Source organism: Brachionichthys hirsutus, chromosome 16 (genome assembly GCF_040956055.1).
Source record: "Brachionichthys hirsutus isolate HB-005 chromosome 16, CSIRO-AGI_Bhir_v1, whole genome shotgun sequence".
NCBI lineage: Eukaryota > Metazoa > Chordata > Actinopteri > Lophiiformes > Brachionichthyidae > Brachionichthys > Brachionichthys hirsutus.
This window is the reverse complement of record NC_090912.1, coordinates 292,708-310,737: the sequence shown is the minus strand read 5'-3', so window position 1 is coordinate 310,737 and position 18,030 is coordinate 292,708. Positions and strand designations below refer to the sequence as shown.

The following is an 18,030-nucleotide window of genomic DNA, read 5'->3' as shown; positions in this document are numbered from 1 at the left end:
CAGCGGGGTGGCGCAAGCCGATTGGGCGGCCAAGAAGATGGTGTGGCTGGCGTCAGAGAGGGAGGGCTTCGAGCCGGCGAGCGTGAAGGAGGAGAAGGGCGAGCAGGTGACGTACGCCGTGATGATGTCACCACTGTCATGCCACTTCTGATGTTTTGACAATTTAATGGTCTTTTTGATTTTTTTGTTATGTATCACGGAATTTCTTTAATTATTGGCAAAAAAACACGAATCAATAATCGATTCTCACTAATCGACTGTTAATCAATTATTCTTTAATGGCTGTGGCAGATTTGTGATCAGATTGTTTAAATGCTTTGTGATCGGAGTTCTTCTTCTTTTGTTAATGAGGTTCAAACAGTCGCTGAGCGTGTCACTGCCCCCTACTGGCAGGAACACGATGTTACAACCAGAGGAAGGAGAATGTATAGCAACGGCTTGTTATTACCCTCGCCGAAGGGGAGGCGAGGGTATTGCAATTGGGTCTGTCTGTCTGTCTGTCTGTCTGTTTCTGTCTGTCTGTTTCTGTCTGTCTGTTTGTCTGTCTGTCTGTCTGTCTGTCTGTCTGTCTGTTTGTCTGTCTGTCTGTCTGTCTGTTTGTCTGTTTCTGTCTGTCTGTCTGTCTGTCTGTTTGTCTGTGTCTGTCTGTCTGTCTGTCTGTTTGTCTGTTTCTGTCTGTCTGTCTGTCTGTTTGTCTGTTTCTGTCTGTCTGTCTGTCTGTCTGTCTGTCTGTCTGTCTGTCTGTCTGTCCGAGCGCATAACTCATAAACCAGTAACTCAATCAACTTGACATTTTTACACAAGCAAGGTTCTGTCCGTGGCTCGGTCCTCCCCGAGAATGGCGTTGATCCGGATCTGGATCCAGATTCTAGAATGTTCTAAAGGATTCTTTAACATTGCGAGGGTCTGCGGTCTGTGATTGACGTTCTAGTTGATCAAGGACTGTTTGGATGATAACTTACATTTTACATTCAGGATCATCTGGAGTGAATAATCTAAACGTCATCACACACCCCTTAGACTAAACCACGCCCCTCGGCTGTTTGGCACCAACGCAGATTAAGTTGAGCTGTTCTGATGTTCTTCTGTGGTTCTGATGAGAACCCAGAGGTCCACACAGCTGTGTTGAGAAGCTGGTTCTGGATGCAGGTTCTGGTGGAGCTCTCCAACGGTCAGAAGGTGACGGTGAACAAAGACGACATCCAGAAGATGAACCCGCCCAAATTCAGCAAGGTGGAGGACATGGCCGCCCTCACCTTCCTCAACGAGGCCTCCGTCCTCCACAACCTGCGAGAGAGATACTTCTCCAGCCTGATCTACGTGGGTAACGCACACACGCGTTAACACACACACGCGTTAACACACACACACGCGTGTTAGCACACGTTAACACACGCGTTAACACACACACACGCATGTTAGCACGCGTTAACACACACACACGCGTGTTAGCACACGTTAACACACACATTAACACACACACGCATGTTAGCACACGTTAACACACACACACACGCATGTTAGCACGCGTTAACACACACATTAACACACACACGCATGTTAGCACACGTTAACACACACACGTTAACACACACACATTAACACGCACGCGTTAACCTGAAGACACCATCCGCTGGTGGAGGTGATGATGATGATGATGACGTCGACCTGCACCTGATTCACTTCCACATATTCCACATATGCCGACCCGAGGTGGGCCGGTGACCCCGACCCGCTCCTGGTCTCTCCTTACAAACCCATTCATGCACTCCCAGGAGGAACCGGACGGATCAGCAGCTTATGGTCTTATTATTCCTGCAGTCTAATAAGGTGCTGGAAGTAAAAGCCCAGAAGATCAGCGGCGCTTCAGGCCATATAAGAGCACACCGTGTGTGAGCGCTACTGTGAGCTCTAATCCTCGGGTCGGACCTGAACACTTCATACGTTCACTTTAAACCACTGCAGACACATGAAAGGAAGCCGGAGTGATGATGATGATGAATATATTTATTAGATAGAATGTTAGAGTACAAGTACAGTCACACAGTAGCATGTATTACAGTACAAGTACAGTCACACAGTAGCATGTATTACAGTACAAGTACAGTCAAACAGTAGCATGTATTACAGTACAAGTACAGTCAAACCCCCAAACGTCAAACGTCCAACCATCAAGTCATGTTTCCATACGCGTTGTCCCGGGACAGAAGAGACGGCGAGGAAAGGTCACGTTGGGGTGGACATTAGGGACAGGAGTAGAGGTAGAGACAGAGAGACGGACGGATGGATGGATAGAGATAGGGACAGAGGTAGAGACGGATGGGTAGAGGTAGGGACAGAGACGGAGGTAGAGATGGACATAGAGACAGAGAGACGGACGGACGGATGGATGGATAGAGATAGGGACAGACATAAGACATATTTCAACCGTTTCTTTCATTTCTGAGGAACTAGAATATCAGCTGTGAGCAGGAGAAGCTCGGTCTCGGGGAACCGAGGCGTAGCATAAAGGAGTCGGCAAGTGGGTGGTATACAAGTAATATTGAGGTAATATTCACAGAGGAATATTACCTCTGTGAATACCTCAGAGGAATATTACCTCAGCAGTCGCCGCCGTGATGTCATGATGTCACATGTCACCCCCTCCCCCCCTCACAGACGTACTCGGGTCTGTTCTGCGTGGTGGTGAACCCCTACAAGATGCTGCCCATCTACTCCGAGAAGATCATCAACATGTACAAGGGCAAGAAGCGCCACGAGGTGCCGCCTCACATCTACTCCATCACCGACAACGCCTACCGCAACATGATGCAAGGTCAGCGCCATCTTTAGACCTCAGAGTAATAGATTACTGTCCACGGGCGAAAACCTCAGAGTAATAGATTACCGTCCACGGGCGAAAACCTCAGAGTAATAGATTACCGTCCACGGGCGAAAACCTCAGGGTAATAGATTACCGTCCACGGGCGAAAACCTCAGAGTAATAGATTACCGTCCACGGGCGAAAACCTCAGAGTAATAGATTACCGTCCACGGGCGAAAACCTCAGAGTAATAGATTACCGTCCACGGGCGAAAACCTCAGAGTAATAGATTACCGTCCACGGGCGAAAACCTCAGAGTAATAGATTACCGTCCACGGGCAAAAACCTCAGAGTAATAGATTACCGTCCACGGGCGAAAACCTCAGAGTAATAGATTACCGTCCACGGGCGAAAACCTCAGAGTAATAGATTACCGTCCACGGGCAAAAACCTCAGAGTAATAGATTACCGTCCACGGGCGAAAACCTCAGAGTAATAGATTACCGTCCACGGACGATTACTCTTCACACGGCTCAGGTCTCAGTCTGTCTGTTAACCGTCGTGACATCATGATCGTTTCTTGGTGGTCACAGTAACCGGCGGCAGCAGCGTGTGGGGGTGATATTACGGTCTGTCGATGTCTCCCTAGCTCCCGCTGCCTGAGTCCAGTCACGGGCGTGGTCGTCCCTCAGTCGTTGTCCTTTTGCACAGTGAGCAGACAGGTAGTGGACAGGTTGAGCGGCGGCAGCGAGCAGCCCGAGGCGACGCCTCGGAGGGCGCCGTCTCGTCTCGGAGCACGCCGTCTCGTCTGGTGATGGTCCACCAGTGGTCCACCAGTGACCTCAGACCAGGTCCAGACTTTCCACTCCGCTCCAGAATGTCCCTACATGGAGCAGGGAGACGAGATTAACGGAGGCGGAGCCCTGCATCCACCTGCTATTATTAGCTCACATGAGCGATGGAGGCTAATCTCCCTCCGAACCAGATCTTAGAGTTCGTTCGTTGTGGTGTCCGAGCGAAGCGGCGCCCCCTCGGGGTCATGCTCAGTCAACACCCTGTGTCCTTCTGCCTCCACAGATCGGGAGGATCAGTCCGTCCTGTGCACGTGAGTCACGACACAAACATGACGGCCACGCCTCCATCTGTAGCGATGGACGGTTGAACCTGAGACGAGCTTCCAGCTCTCTCTCCTCACCTCTGCTCCCTCCCCCCAGGGGTGAGTCTGGGGCGGGGAAGACAGAAAACACCAAGAAGGTGATCCAGTACCTGGCCGTCGTCGCCTCGTCACACAAGGGCAAGAAGGACGCCAGCCCTGTGAGTCCAGCGTGGATCTCCTTTGTTGACTTAAAAACTAAATTCAGCCAATGAGAGGACAGTTGAGTGTGTGTGTGACGCCCCCCGTTTGTCCCCGCAGCAGCAGGCGGGCTCTCTGGCCTATGTGAGTCAAGAAGAGTCCTTCCTACGTCTGTGTTTGTGGGCCTGATGCTACCATTAGCCTGGCGTGATAATGCTACTCTCGCCACTGCCTGCAGGGGGAGCTAGAGAAGCAGCTGCTGCAGGCTAATCCCATCCTGGAGGCGTTTGGGAACGGCAAAACCATCAAGAATGACAACTCGTCACGCTTTGTACGTCCTATAATGGCCGTCTAAGTCGACGGAGGAACTTTTGTCATGTCGCTGTTTCCGTCTGTAGGGAAAGTTCATCAAGCTCAACTTTGATGTGACGGGGTGCATGGTCGGGGCCAATATCGACACCTGTATCCTTTTAGTTCAGAACGGAAAACTAAACCCGACGGACTGAGTGTTCTGCTTGACCTGCTGATGTCATCAGACCTGCTGGAGAAGTCTCGCTGCATCCGCCAGGCCAGCACCGAGCGAGCCTTCCACATCTTCTACTACATGGTGGCAGGAGTCAAAGGCAAGATGAGGGGTGAGCGCCGCAGCACCGGAGGGATCGGTAGTCCTGAGCTGAGAGGTGACCCTCACTGTCACCACCCCTCTTTGTGTAGAGGAGCTCCTGCTGGAGGACTTCAGCTCCTACCGGTTCCTCATGGCGGGTCACGTGGAGATCCCTGGCCAGGAGGATGACGAGATGTTTGATGAGACTCTGGAGGCGATGGAGATCATGGGCTTCACTGAGGAGGAGCGACTCGGTACAACATGGTGTTTCCTGCCGCGTCACCCTCCGGAGAACACTGATGCGCTGAACTCCCGTCACTCCTCTTCCTCGCTGCAGGGATGCTGAAGGTGGTATCAACTGTTCTCCAGCTGGGCAACATCAAGTTTGAAAAGGAAAGGAGCAGCGAACAGGCGACCATGCCCGACGACACTGGTAGCCATGAAAGCCCCACCCCTCTAGGTTCGCCTGGAAACCGTCTGACCTCCTCCTGTCTCATGCTCCAGCTTCCCAGAAGGTGTGTCACCTGCAGGGCATCAACGTGACCGACTTCACCCGCGCCATCCTCACGCCCAGGATCAAGGTGGGCAGGGAGGTGGTGCAGAAGGCGCAGACCAAGCAGCAGGTGAAGCCAACCAGGTGTCGTCTATAAGAAGTGCTAAACGTAAACTCTGTCTCAGATCGGGTCCAGAGTTGTAAAACCCTTCTCCGGTCTCTCCATCTATCCTCCCTCGCTTCCATCCTCCCCCTCCAGGCGGATTTTGCGGTGGAGGCTCTGGCCAAGGCGATGTACGAGCGCCTGTTTCGCTGGATCCTGGCCCGGGTCAACAAGACCCTGGACAAGAGCAAGAGGCAGGCGTCGTCCTTCCTGGGCATCCTGGACATCGCCGGCTTTGAGATTTTTGAGGTGAACGTTCGGTGAGCGTTCGGACCCGTCCGCCTGCGCTAACGCGGTTTGCTAATAGTCGCTGCGTTGCTTTTTGCAGGACAACTCCTTCGAGCAGCTCTGCATCAACTACACCAACGAGCGCCTGCAGCAGCTCTTCAACCACACCATGTTCATCCTGGAGCAGGAGGAGTACCAGAGGGAGGGCATCGAGTGGAGCTTCATCGACTTCGGCCTGGACCTGCTGCCCTGCATCGAGCTCATCGAGAGGCCGGTCAGCCAACGCGGCCTACCGTTGGACCCTTCCAGTGCCCCTCCCATGCGTCCCGTATCCAAACCACAGGGCACACAAACTTCTTGTCCTCCGTCACCCTACAGAACAACCCTCCGGGCATCCTGGCCTTGCTGGACGAGGAGTGCTGGTTTCCCAAAGCCTCGGATGTCTCCTTCGTGGACAAGTTGCTGAACACCCACAGTGGCCACGTGAAGTTCTCCAAACCCAAACAGCACAAAGACAAGTTGATGTTCACCGTCCTGCACTACGCCGGTAAGGTGAGGATCGGAAAGGGCTGCGGGGAGGACTACCCTCTGTCCAGGTTCTAGTGGGGAGTAAAGATCCACGTTTTCAGGAGGCGCCGATGGCAGATTGATGATGTCATTGTCTCCACCAACGGACCCGCCTTCTGTTTTCCAGGTGGACTACAATGCGGCCAGCTGGTTGACTAAGAACATGGATCCTCTGAATGACAACGTGACGGCTCTGCTCAACATCTCCTCCAGCAGCTTCATCCAGGATCTCTGGAGAGACGGTCGGTTCTCCCCGACGGGAGCACGCCCACCTTTACCCGTTCGTTGATCTCACGGTTCTGGAATAATCTCGTCTCATGCCTGTCCCCTGTGCCAGTGGATCGAGTGGTCGGTCTGGAGACCATGAATAAGATGTCAGAGAGTTCAGCACCCGCCTCCACTAAATCCAAGAAGGGAATGTTCCGCACGGTGGGTCAGCTGTACAAGGAGTCCCTGAGCAAACTGATGGCGACTCTGAACAACACGCAGCCCAACTTCATCCGTTGCATCATCCCCAACCACGAGAAGAGGGTACGCCGCGTTCCACTCGACGTCCACCCACAGAGAAGAGTCTGAGTCTGAGGTATTTACTGGAGTTTGGTCTGCTGCAGGCGGGGAAGATGGACTCCAACCTGGTTCTGGAGCAGCTCAGGTGTAACGGAGTTCTGGAAGGGATCCGGATCTGCAGACAGGGTTTTCCCAACCGCATCGTGTTCCAGGAGTTCAGGCAGAGGTGAGGAACCTGTGGAGAACATCGTATCCAGTCCTGACGTTGGGTTATTTATTTGTTTGCAACGACCCCGGTGTGTGCGTTTCTGGACTGCTGACTGTAGCCGAGTGTTTTTCCTACTTTGTAGATATGAGATTCTGGCTGCTAACGCTATCCCCAAAGGCTTCATGGACGGGAAGCAGGCCTGCTGTCTGATGGTGAGCTGGACGATGGGGCGCCACGATTAAACCAGGATATCCGCATGCTACTAAGCTAATAAAGCTAATCTGCTGCACTTAGCATGCCAACCTTAGCAGTTAGGTGTCAACAAAAAAGCAGTATAAAGTTAAATATTAGCCTGTGTTGTAGCTTTAGCATGAGCTAAATGCTAAACAAATATATTTTAAACCGTCTTTTCAGCATACTAGTATTATAGCTGGCTAAATAAAAGCAAAAGTATTTCAATATTTCTAAACTTAAGTAGCATGTAATTGTAGCATTAGCATGCTAACATTTGCCACTATTTGAGCTGAATGCTTAGTAAATGTTTATCCTTTTAAACTTAGCATGGCTAATCTTTTGGCTGAGGCTGGTTAGTGGGGCAGAGGTTTTTATTCTATTCCACGTCCATTTCTTTCGTCTCCTCCAGGTGAAGCACCTGGATCTGGACACCAACCTGTACCGTGTCGGTCAGAGTAAGATGTTCTTCAGGACGGGAGTTCTGGCTCAGCTGGAGGAAGAGAGAGACCTCAAACTGACCGTCATCATCATCGCCTTCCAGGCACAAGCAAGAGGCTTCCTGGCCCGCAAGTAAGCAGCGAACAGGTGAACGGCAGCACCTGCTGCGTCTCCACACGCTAACGGCTAATGGTTCTGTCAGAGCTTTCAGTAAACGGCAGCAGCAGCTCAGTGCCACGAAGGTCATCCAGAGGAACTGTGCCTGTTACCTCAAACTGAAGAACTGGCAGTGGTGGAGGCTCTTCACCAAGGTCCGCACTCAGCAACCAGCACCTTCGTGCATCAGGAAGTTAATGTTAGCAGACGAACAATAGCGTAGCCGAGCCTGGATGTCCCACACTGGCTACCGTACAAAGACAAACTCTTAATTTAGGTCATCATATTACCTTTTTCTCCAGCAATTAAGATCTAAAATGAAATGTCAAGGTTTACAATCCAGTGTGGCGTTTTGTTGCGGGTGTGTGTTGTAATGGTCTCAGGTCCAGGTGTGAGTTGTGGGTGTGTCCATGTTCAGGTGAAGCCACTGCTGCAGGTCACCAGACAAGAAGAAGAAATGGGCCAGAAAGAGGAGGAGCTAAAGGCAGCGAGAGAGATGGCGGCAAAGGCTGAGGCTGAGCTGGAGGACGTCTCCCAGCAACGGCACCAGGTAACGAACCCGCTTCCCGTTTCCCTCGTCTCAAAGACAAACTAACCGCTGTCCGTTCCCAGCTGCTGGAGGAACGAGCCCAACTGGAGATGAAGCTTCAAGCTGAGACGGACCTCTGCGCCGAGGCGGAAGAGACGAGGGTGAGGATGGAGGCCAAGAAGCAGGAGCTGGAGGAGGTGCTGCATGAGATGGAGGCCCGGCTGGAGGAGGAGGAAGACAGAAGCCTCGCCCTGCAGCAGGAGAGGAAGGAGCTGGAGCAGCAGCTACAGGTGGGCACCCTGTTATTATTACAATGAGTATTCACGTCATCCTCTTATCAAATGTTCTCCTGCAGCTGATGGAGGCCAACCTGACGGAGGAGGAAGACGCTCGGCAGAGGCTGCAGCTGGAGAAAGCGACGGTGGAGGCAAAGGTCAAGAAACTGGAGCAGGACGTCCTGCTGATGGAGGACCAGAATAACAAGCTGCAGAAGGTGTGAAGTCTGATGTTCTGGCGTTCCATGTTCAGCACACTGTTCTCACACGCTCTCCTGGTTGCAGGAGCGAAGGCTTCTGGAGGAGAGGATGGCGGATATGAGCTCCAACCTGGCGGAGGAGGAGGAGAAGTCCAAGAACTTGACCAAGCTGAAGAGCAAACACGAGTCCATGATCTCTGACCTGGAGGGTAAGTCTCAGGTCTACACGCTTAAGAGCAGGCATGATGTCTCCTAAAGACGGAAACTGACTCGTTGGCTGGGGAGAGCAGTGCGAATGAAGAAGGAGGAGAAGGGCCGTCAGGACACGGAGAAGGCTAAGAGAAAGGTGGAGGCGGAGCTGGGGGACCTCCAGGAGCAGCGTGCTGACCTGCAGGCCCAGCTAGCCGAGCTCCAAGCCCAGTTAGCCGCCAAGGAAGATGAGCTCCAGGTCACACAGGCCCGGTAAGATGGACTAAACACCCAGGTGAAGTCATAACAGCCACCAATTCAGGTTAGACAGAATGATCAGTGATCCTCGAGAGAAAAGATCACGTATGAAGCTCCAGGCGTGAAACGAGTCAAAGCGTGTCCATGTCCTTAGCTTGGAAGACGAGAGTGGTCAGCGAGGGGCAGCAGTGAAACGGGTTCGGGAGTTGGAGGTTCTACTTTCCGAGCTGCAGGAGGACTTTGACGCAGAGAGGGTGGCCAGGGGGAAGGGGGAGGCGGCTCGACGAGACCTCGGGGAGGAGCTGAATGCTCTACGCACTGAGCTGGAGGACAGCCTGGACATCACCGCCGCCCAGCAGGAGCTACGGTCCGTATGATCAGGTGTAAAATAAAGCACAGCGTCATCTGCATACAGGAGCAGCTACAGTCTGCGATGCTGTAGTCCTGTGCTGTTCTCGTGGGACCCGCAGGGCGAAGCGCGAGCAGGAGGTGGCCTTGCTGAAGAAAGCACTAGAGGAGGAGGGGCGGAGCCATGAAGCCCAAATCCAGGACCTGAGACAGAAACACAACCAGGTGGTGGAGGAGCTCAATGAGCAGCTGGAGCAGGCCAAGAGGGTACAGTGGCATACATCAGCCAATCAGAACTAAGGATCCCATAAATCCCACGTGGGATCAGCAAACCGTCCGTCCGTCTGCCCGTCTGTCCAGGTGAGAGCTGCTCTAGATAAAGCCAAGCAGGCTCTGGAGAAGGAGTCAGCAGATCTGAGCGCCGACCTGCGGTCCCTCGCCAGCGCCAAACAGGATGTGGAGCACAAGAAGAAGAAGGCGGACGGTCAGCTGAACGACCTTCACTCTCGCTTCAATGCGTCCGAGCGACGGGCGGCCGAGCTGGGAGAGCGAGTGTCCACGGTGACGGTGAGTCTGGACAAAGACGTCCAGGTGAAGCACGTCCAACACGGCGATGATGAAGAGCGGTGTGTCTCCTCCACCTCTGCCAGGTGGAGCTGGACGCTGTCATGGGTCTGCTGAACGAGGTGGAAGGAAAGAACTTCAAGCTGAGTAAAGACGTGTCCACGCTGACCTCCCAGCTGCAGGACGCTCAGGTGAGGGGGTGTCAGCAGTCCCTCCGGACCCACTGGGGCCGACGTGACGGCTTCTCTTTTCCCGTGTCCCCGGCGTTGTCCTCCAGGAGCTGCTGTCAGAGGAGACCCGTCAGAAGTTGAATGTGTCTGGACGTCTTCGTCAGACGGAGGAGGACAGGGACGGCCTGATGGAGCAGCTGGAGGAGGAGACGGAGGCCAAACGGGCCGTGGAGAGACAGGTGTCCAGCCTCACCGTGCAGGTCAGTGTCCAGCTGAGGAATAAAACCATTCGTTAAATGTCATTTCGTCCGGCATCTTGGCGGCGCAGCCAGAATCCCCGCTAGATGCTGACAGAAAGGACCCCAATGTTCTTCATGTCCCGCCCCGTCCTCCATCAGCTGTCCGACTACAAGAAGAAGCTGGACGAGGCGCTGGGGACGGTGGAGCTGCTGGAGGAGGGGCGGAAGCGACAGCAGCGGGACCTGGAGGCGGCTAACGGCGAGTACGACGAGAAGGCGTCCGCCTACGACAAGCTGGAGAAGAGCCGCGGCCGCCTGCAGCAGGAGCTGGAGGACGTCCTGATGGAGCTGGACGGCCAGCGGCAGCTCGTCTCCAGCCTGGAGAAGAAGCAGAAGAAGTTTGACCAGGTCTGCTTTGCTTCAGCCCAGGCTTTCTGTTCTGCTCTGTTCATCCCCTCTTCCGTCTCCGGGTGTTGGACAGACGCTGGCGGACGAGCGCTCAGTGTCCTGTAAGTTCGCAGAGGAGCGCGACCGAGCTGAGGCGGGGGCAAGGGAGAAGGAGACGCGGGGGTTGGCTCTGGCCAGAGCACTGGATGAGAACCAGAACGCTCTGGAGGAGGCGGAGAAGACGATGAGGTCCCTCCGGGCTGAGATGGAGGATCTCATCAGCTCCAAGGATGGCGTGGGAAAGAATGTAAGAGGAAACCTCTCGTCGAATCCGCCTCTCCTCCGACAGAGGTCTGGTCTCGTCTTCTTCTTCCTCCCTCCATCAGGTCCATGACCTGGAGAAGGCCAAGCGTGGCCTGGAGGCCATGGTGGAGGAGATGAGAACGCAGATGGACGAGCTGGAGGACGAGCTGCAGGTAGCAGAGGATGCTAAGCTACGTCTGGAGGTGAACAGTCAGGCCCTGAAGGCCCAGCATGAGAGAGAGCTGCACACCCGGGAGGAGCTGGGGGAGGAGAAGAGGAAGCAGCTCCTCAAACAGGTGGGTGCTTCTTTTGATTGATCACTGATCGATTTGAAACGTTGAGATCAATCTCAGTGAAAGAGGAACAGAAGAAGAACACAATGACTTCCTGCTTTCTCCCCCTTCAGGCGCGTGAGCTGGAGGCGGAGCTTGAGGAGGAGAAGAAGCAGCGAGGTCAAGCGTCCGGTGGGAAGAAGAAGCTGGAGGGACAGCTGAAGGACACGGAGGACCAGCTGGAGGCCGCCAGCAGGGGGCGCGACGACGCAATCAAGCAGCTCCGCAAGCTCCAGGTCAGCACCAGCGTGTCCACGATCCCATACTGGTGGCTCCGCCTCCTCAGCGGGACGTCAAACCCAGCCTGTCTGGATTAACGACCACGTTCTCCTCACAGGGGCAGGTGAAGGAGCTCCAGAGGGAGCTGGAGGAGTCGCGTGCCGCCCAGAAGGAGATCCTGAACTCAGCCAGGGAGTCTGAGCGTAGGTCCAAGGCCACGGAGGCCAACGCCGTCCAGCTGCAGGAGGTGAGACGCCTGCTGAGGACACGTCAACCAGCCGTCCCTCACGGCCTTTTATTGATTCGGCCGTCTGTCCAATCAGGCGTTGGCAGCAGCTGAGCGATCTCGTAAGCAGGCAGAGACGGAGCGGGACGAACTGTCTGAAGAACTGTCCACTACCTCCTCTGGGAAGTGAGAGACAAAGAATAGATGGATCTGTCCTGCCTCTTTGAGGGGATGCTTTATCCTGATTGGCTGCTTTGGCCCATGCTCCTCCTCTGTCCCTGCAGGTCACTGCTGCCTGATGAAAAGCGGCGTCTGGAGACGAAGGTCAGCCAGCTGGAGGAGGAGCTGGAGGAGGAGCAGGCCGGCGTGGAGAGTCTGACCGACCGTCTGAGGAAGACCCAGCAGCTGGTATGTCCAGGGAGGAGCAGAGGAGCAGAGGAGCAGAGGAGCAGAGGAGCAGGCCTGATGTTTCCCGTGGCGTTCTGGTCGGGCAGGTGGAGCAGCTGGGTGGCGAGCTGGCAGCAGAGAGGTCCTCCTCTCAGAACCAGGAGGCGTCCAGGCAGCAGCTGGACAAGCAGAACCGGGAGCTGAAGGCCAAGCTGCAGGAGGCCGAGGGCCAGGGCCGCGCCAAGCTCAAAGCCTCCATCGCCGCCCTGGAGGCCAAACTCAGGGAGGTGGAGGAGCAGCTGGAGAGTGAAAGCAGGTAGGGAGTGGTGCCTGATGGGAAATGGAGTTCAGTTCCACACTAAGGAGGCTTTTATAGATTTAGTTGTGTTCATACATTTTGTGTCGTTTGCCTGTCGTTTGCGTGTCGTTTGCCTGTCGTTTGCGTGTCGTTTGCGTGTCGTTTGCCTGTCGTTTGCGTGTCGTTTGCGTGTCGTTTGCGTGTCGTTTGCCTGTCGTTTGCCTGTCGTTTGCGTGTCGTTTGCCTGTCGTTTGCGTGTCGTTTGCCTGTCGTTTGCGTGTCGTTTGCCTGTCGTTTGCGTGTCGTTTGCCTGTCGTTTGCGTGTCGTTTGCCTGTCGTTTGCGTGTCGTTTGCGTGTCGTTTGCCTGTCGTTTGCCTGTCGTTTGCGTGTCGTTTGCGTGTCGTTTGCCTGTCGTTTGCCTGTCGTTTGCCTGTCGTTTGCCTGTCGTTTGCGTGTCGTTTGCGTGTCGTTTGCCTGTCGTTTGCCTGTCGTTTGCCTGTCGTTTGCCTGTCGTTTGCGTGTCGTTTGCCTGTCGTTTGCCTGTCGTTTGCCTGTCGTTTGCGTGTCGTTTGCCTGTCGTTTGCGTGTCGTTTGCCTGTCGTTTGCCTGTCGTTTGCGTGTCGTTTGCCTGTCGTTTGCCTGTCGTTTGCCTGTCGTTTGCCTGTCGTTTGCGTGTCGTTTGCCTGTCGTTTGCCTGTCGTTTGCGTGTCGTTTGCCTGTCGTTTGCCTGTCGTTTGCGTGTCGTTTGCGTGTCGTTTGCCTGTCGTTTGCCTGTCGTTTGCGTGTCGTTTGCGTGTCGTTTGCCTGTCGTTTGCCTGTCGTTTGCGTGTCGTTTGCGTGTCGTTTGCGTGTCGTTTGCGTGTCGTTTGCGTGTCGTTTGCCTGTCGTTTGCGTGTCCTTTGCCTGTCGTTTGCCTGTCGTTTGCCTGTCGTTTGCGTGTCGTTTGCCTGTCGTTTGCGTGTCGTTTGCCTGTCGTTTGCGTGTCGTTTGCGTGTCGTTTGCGTGTCGTTTGCGTGTCGTTTGCCTGTCGTTTGCCTGTCGTTTGCCTGTCGTTTGCCTGTCGTTTGCGTGTCGTTTGCCTGTCGTTTGCCTGTCGTTTGCCTGTCGTTTGCCTGTCGTTTGCGTGTCGTTTGCGTGTCGTTTGCCTGTCGTTTGCCTGTCGTTTGCCTGTCGTTTGCGTGTCGTTTGCCTGTCGTTTGCCTGTCGTTTGCCTGTCGTTTGCGTGTCGTTTGCCTGTCGTTTGCGTGTCGTTTGCCTGTCGTTTGCGTGTCGTTTGCCTGTCATTTGCCTGTCGTTTGCCTGTCGTTTGCGTGTCGTTTGCCTGTCGTTTGCCTGTCGTTTGCGTGTCGTTTGCCTGTCGTTTGCGTGTCGTTTGCCTGTCGTTTGCGTGTCGTTTGCGTGTCGTTTGCCTGTCGTTTGCGTGTCGTTTGCCTGTCGTTTGCGTGTCGTTTGCCTGTCGTTTGCGTGTCGTTTGCGTGTCGTTTGCCTGTCGTTTGCCTGTCGTTTGCGTGTCGTTTGCGTGTCGTTTGCCTGTCGTTTGCGTGTCGTTTGCGTGTCGTTTGCGTGTCGTTTGCCTGTCGTTTGCGTGTCGTTTGCCTGTCGTTTGCGTGTCGTTTGCGTGTCGTTTGCGTGTCGTTTGCCTGTCGTTTGCGTGTCGTTTGCGTGTCGTTTGCGTGTCGTTTGCCTGTCATTTGCGTGTCGTTTGCGTGTCGTTTGCCTGTCGTTTGCGTGTCGTTTGCGTGTCGTTTGCCTGTCGTTTGCGTGTCGTTTGCGTGTCGTTTGCGTGTCGTTTGCCTGTCGTTTGCGTGTCGTTTGCCTGTCGTTTGCGTGTCGTTTGCGTGTCGTTTGCCTGTTGTTTGCGTGTCGTTTGCGTGTCGTTTGCGTGTCGTTTGCGTGTCGTTTGCGTGTCGTTTGCGTGTCGTTTGCCTGTCATTTGCCTGTCGTTTGCGTGTCGTTTGCCTGTCGTTTGCGTGTCGTTTGCGTGTCGTTTGCCTGTCGTTTGCCTGTCGTTTGCGTGTCGTTTGCGTGTCGTTTGCGTGTCGTTTGCCTGTCGTTTGCCTGTCGTTTGCGTGTCGTTTGCCTGTCGTTTGCGTGTCGTTTGCGTGTCGTTTGCGTGTTGTTTGCGTGTCGTTTGCGTGTCGTTTGCGTGTCGTTTGCGTGTCGTTTGCCTGTCGTTTGCGTGTCGTTTGCGTGTCGTTTGCGTGTCGTTTGCGTGTCGTTTGCGTGTCGTTTGCGTGTCGTTTGCGTGTCGTTTGCGTGTCGTTTGCGTGTCGTTTGCGTGTTGTGTAGGGAGCGTCAGGCTAGCAGCAAGGCTCTGCGGCAGAAGGAGAAGAAGGTGAAGGACCTGACGCTGCAGACGGAGGAAGACAGGAAACAGGAGCAGCAGTACAAAGACCAGGTGAGGCGGCGCCGTTAGCCAAACGGAGACCCCACTGCTAGCCTGCTAATGCTACTCCGCGCTGTGCAGGTGGAGAAGGGCAACGTTCGGGTGAAGCAACTGAAGCACCAGCTGGAGGAGGCGGAGGAGGAGGCGCAGCGGGTGGCAGCAGCTCGGAGGAAACTGCAGAGGGAGTTGGAGGAGGCCAACGAGACTAACGACGGCCTGAACCGGGAGGTGGCCTCCCTGAGGAGCAAACTGAGGTAGGAATCTAAGAGGAGGCTGATTCCTCCGACAAACACCTCCGTTCATCCCAACGCCTCCTCACAGAAGCTAAACAGCTGTTTATATCTCCTCTCACACCTGTCCTCAGAAACCACTGATCTGCCTTCCTGGGAGGATCCTCCTCTTTTCACCTCCTCATCATCGCCCTAATCCCTCCTTCAACATTTTAGAGCCTTTAACTCGGGGGGGGGGGGGGGGGGGGGGGATCTACATGGCAGCTCCTTCTTCTGTCCTTCATCTCCTTGTGACCCTCGTCTTCCCCCTCTTCCTCTTCCTCCTGATGTGTTCCCAGGCGTGGCGGCAGGGAGGTGGCGTTCAGCAGCCCCAGTCCCAGGAGCGCCAGCGGCGGCATCAGGAGGAGGAGCACCATCAAAGAGAACTCCGTGGATCTGCAGGAGGAGGAGCCTCGTTCCCCGTCTCCTCGTGTCTGCAGCCCACATCTGGAGGAGGCCTATGCCCCCGAGGAGTAGGAGGAGCCAGGGGGCGTCAAAGATTATTTTTCTTGCTCTTCAGTTGGTTAGAAACTAAATGTCTACGTATTTATAACCCAGCTGATTTGATATTCGGCTTTGATTGAAAACTGATCGATCTGTTTGGGATCAATATTAAACTGCTTTTAACTGCTGCCTCTGATACTTTGGGGTTTTAATTTCAAGCTTTAAAGAGCAGCACTTGGAGCATCGTGCACGTTGACTAAAGGTGCAGTCTGCTCTTTTATTCTTGCGCGGAGCAGCTAACTGTTAGCCGAGCCTGCAGGCAGAGTCAAACGAGTACGTTTCCTTTTTAACATAAAACACAAGTATTCCTGTCGCCTTGCTAACAGAAGACGTATTTCACTCCGGGACACACAGAAGTAGAGTTGAGCAACATCAGGACCGGAAGGACGAGGCATCACCATGGCGATGCGTCTGGTCTGGGACGGGTCCGTCTGTGTGGTACCGATTAGATTAGATGTTCATCTTCAATCACGGCGTGACTAAACTCATCGCCTTGAGAAGCGAGGAGAGCAGAAGATCTGATCTGGATTTCACCCTGAAGGATCAGAACTGTGGTCGCTGACAGCAGGAGGTCCGGAACCGTGCAAATGTCTTTAGTTTAGTTTAGTTTAGGTAAAGTTTAAGGCAGAATAAAAGCTGTAAACACTCCAGAGGAAGGAGTTGGACACCACGAAGTTGCTGCGGTCCTCGGAGAACGTCGGACAATGAATGACGTCACCAAACACAAGTTAGCTGGCTGGCGCGTCGCTGATTCGTTGGTTGATTGTCAATCACGTATAGATGGGTGGGATCTGGATTATTGTCCTATCAGAAGAGGGATACCCTCGGGAGGCGGTGCCTGCGGTTCGGACGCGTTTGATGGATGACCAGCTGACGGTGCTGCCTTCAGGTGCGTGGGAAACGTCACCACGAAGTTTGACAGGGTAGTGTAATTCATTTATCCAAGCATTATTATATTAAAAAATAAATATAATTTTAGTTCAATTTAGAACGTTGTGTTCAGAGATCAGTATAATAATGGTGTAAAAAATAGAGTACTTGCGTATTAACTTCTGGGACTTTTAATTACGAGGGGAGAATAGGCCATTTCTATTGGTCCAACGTCATGTCAATCTAAGCGATCCGGTGCGTGATTGGCTGCTTTGCTTTGCCCCGGAAGTGTCGTTTTTGGACTTGAGCCAAACTTCGTCGTGTTTCGCGGTGTTGCGGGGAGCTAGATTCAAACCTTTGGTCACGAAATGGCCGCCAGAAACAACTAGAACGGGTAAGTTTGAGGGCGTCTGTCTCCGTGCGGGAGGGACGACGTCTCAGTCCCGCTGTTATGACGTCACTTCTCCCGCTAACGCGAGTTTCATTGTCTTTTCGGCACAAGCTAGCTCGAACTCTCCTGCGGTCCAAACCCACTAAAATGCGTTTCTGTCGCCCGCACTGGTGGTCGGGAGCTCCGAACAGTCTCCGCTCCAGCAGAACCCGTCCAGCACCGAATCGGCTTGCTGGTTCCTCTGTTGTTATGGTGACACGTTATCTCCATTTCTCTGATATTAATGTAACCCAGTTAACCATTCCCGCGCCGAATGAGCTGAGACACACGGCCTGTTGGGTCGAGCCCCTGTTGGGTCGAGCCCCTGTTGGGTCGAGCCCCTGTTGGGTCGAGCCCCTGTTGGGTCGAGCCCCTGTTGGGTCGAGCCCCTGTTGGGTCGAGCCCCTGTTGGGTCGATCCCCTGTTGGGTCGAGCCCCCGTTGGGTCGATCCCCCGTTGGGTCGATCCCCCGTTGGGTCGATCCCCCGTCGGGTCGAGCCCCCGTCGGGTCGAGCCCCTGTTGGGTGGAGACCGTCTGAATGGGCCCGGTCCGGTTCCGGTCCGGTCCCGGTGCTGCTGGGCGGAGGTTCGAAGAGGACTCAAAATAAGGAAGCTGCTGTGAACGAGTTCAGACCCGTTTCCTGTTGTCTGCTGTCAGAGGGATGATGATGATGATGATGAAGAAACTAGAACAGACCTCCCCCAAGCAGCTCGCTCCCCTCCTAACTGGGTCCACACGGTGATCTGGATCAGCACCAGAAGGTTCTAGATGGTTCTGGTATCTTTAAGCACCAACATGAAAAGTCAAAGTGAATCAGAGTTTGTTTATTTTTAACGGATTCTTAATCCATAAATGGTTTAATGTTAAAATGTAATATTTGTTCCTGACCTCATTCTGGATCAGAACCAGGAGACGTGTTTCATGGTGGTTCAGATCGGACCCCTGAGAAA

General features: G+C 54.0%; 1 protein-coding gene across 1 annotated transcript; it reads left to right on the top strand.

The window, feature by feature from the left end:
* Nucleotides 1-22: 22 nt before the first annotated feature.
* On the top strand, nucleotides 23-15,820 carry LOC137905168 (myosin-11-like). Its single transcript, XM_068749375.1, has 41 exons — nucleotides 23-106; nucleotides 1,150-1,320; nucleotides 2,659-2,815; nucleotides 3,881-3,908; nucleotides 4,018-4,141; nucleotides 4,336-4,428; nucleotides 4,496-4,559; nucleotides 4,634-4,732; nucleotides 4,812-4,955; nucleotides 5,039-5,134; nucleotides 5,206-5,324; nucleotides 5,454-5,606; nucleotides 5,686-5,859; nucleotides 5,964-6,137; nucleotides 6,280-6,394; nucleotides 6,490-6,683; nucleotides 6,764-6,885; nucleotides 7,010-7,079; nucleotides 7,511-7,671; nucleotides 7,742-7,850; nucleotides 8,114-8,245; nucleotides 8,308-8,514; nucleotides 8,580-8,717; nucleotides 8,785-8,908; nucleotides 8,990-9,161; nucleotides 9,301-9,513; nucleotides 9,617-9,761; nucleotides 9,855-10,061; nucleotides 10,145-10,249; nucleotides 10,336-10,488; nucleotides 10,627-10,875; nucleotides 10,949-11,161; nucleotides 11,241-11,453; nucleotides 11,564-11,725; nucleotides 11,827-11,955; nucleotides 12,032-12,120; nucleotides 12,219-12,342; nucleotides 12,429-12,637; nucleotides 14,910-15,018; nucleotides 15,088-15,260; nucleotides 15,575-15,820. The coding sequence occupies exons 1-41, from the start codon at nucleotides 38-40 to the stop codon at nucleotides 15,750-15,752; spliced, it is 5,880 nt and encodes a 1,959-aa protein (XP_068605476.1). The 5' UTR covers nucleotides 23-37; the 3' UTR covers nucleotides 15,753-15,820.
* Nucleotides 15,821-18,030: the final 2,210 nt, after the last annotated feature.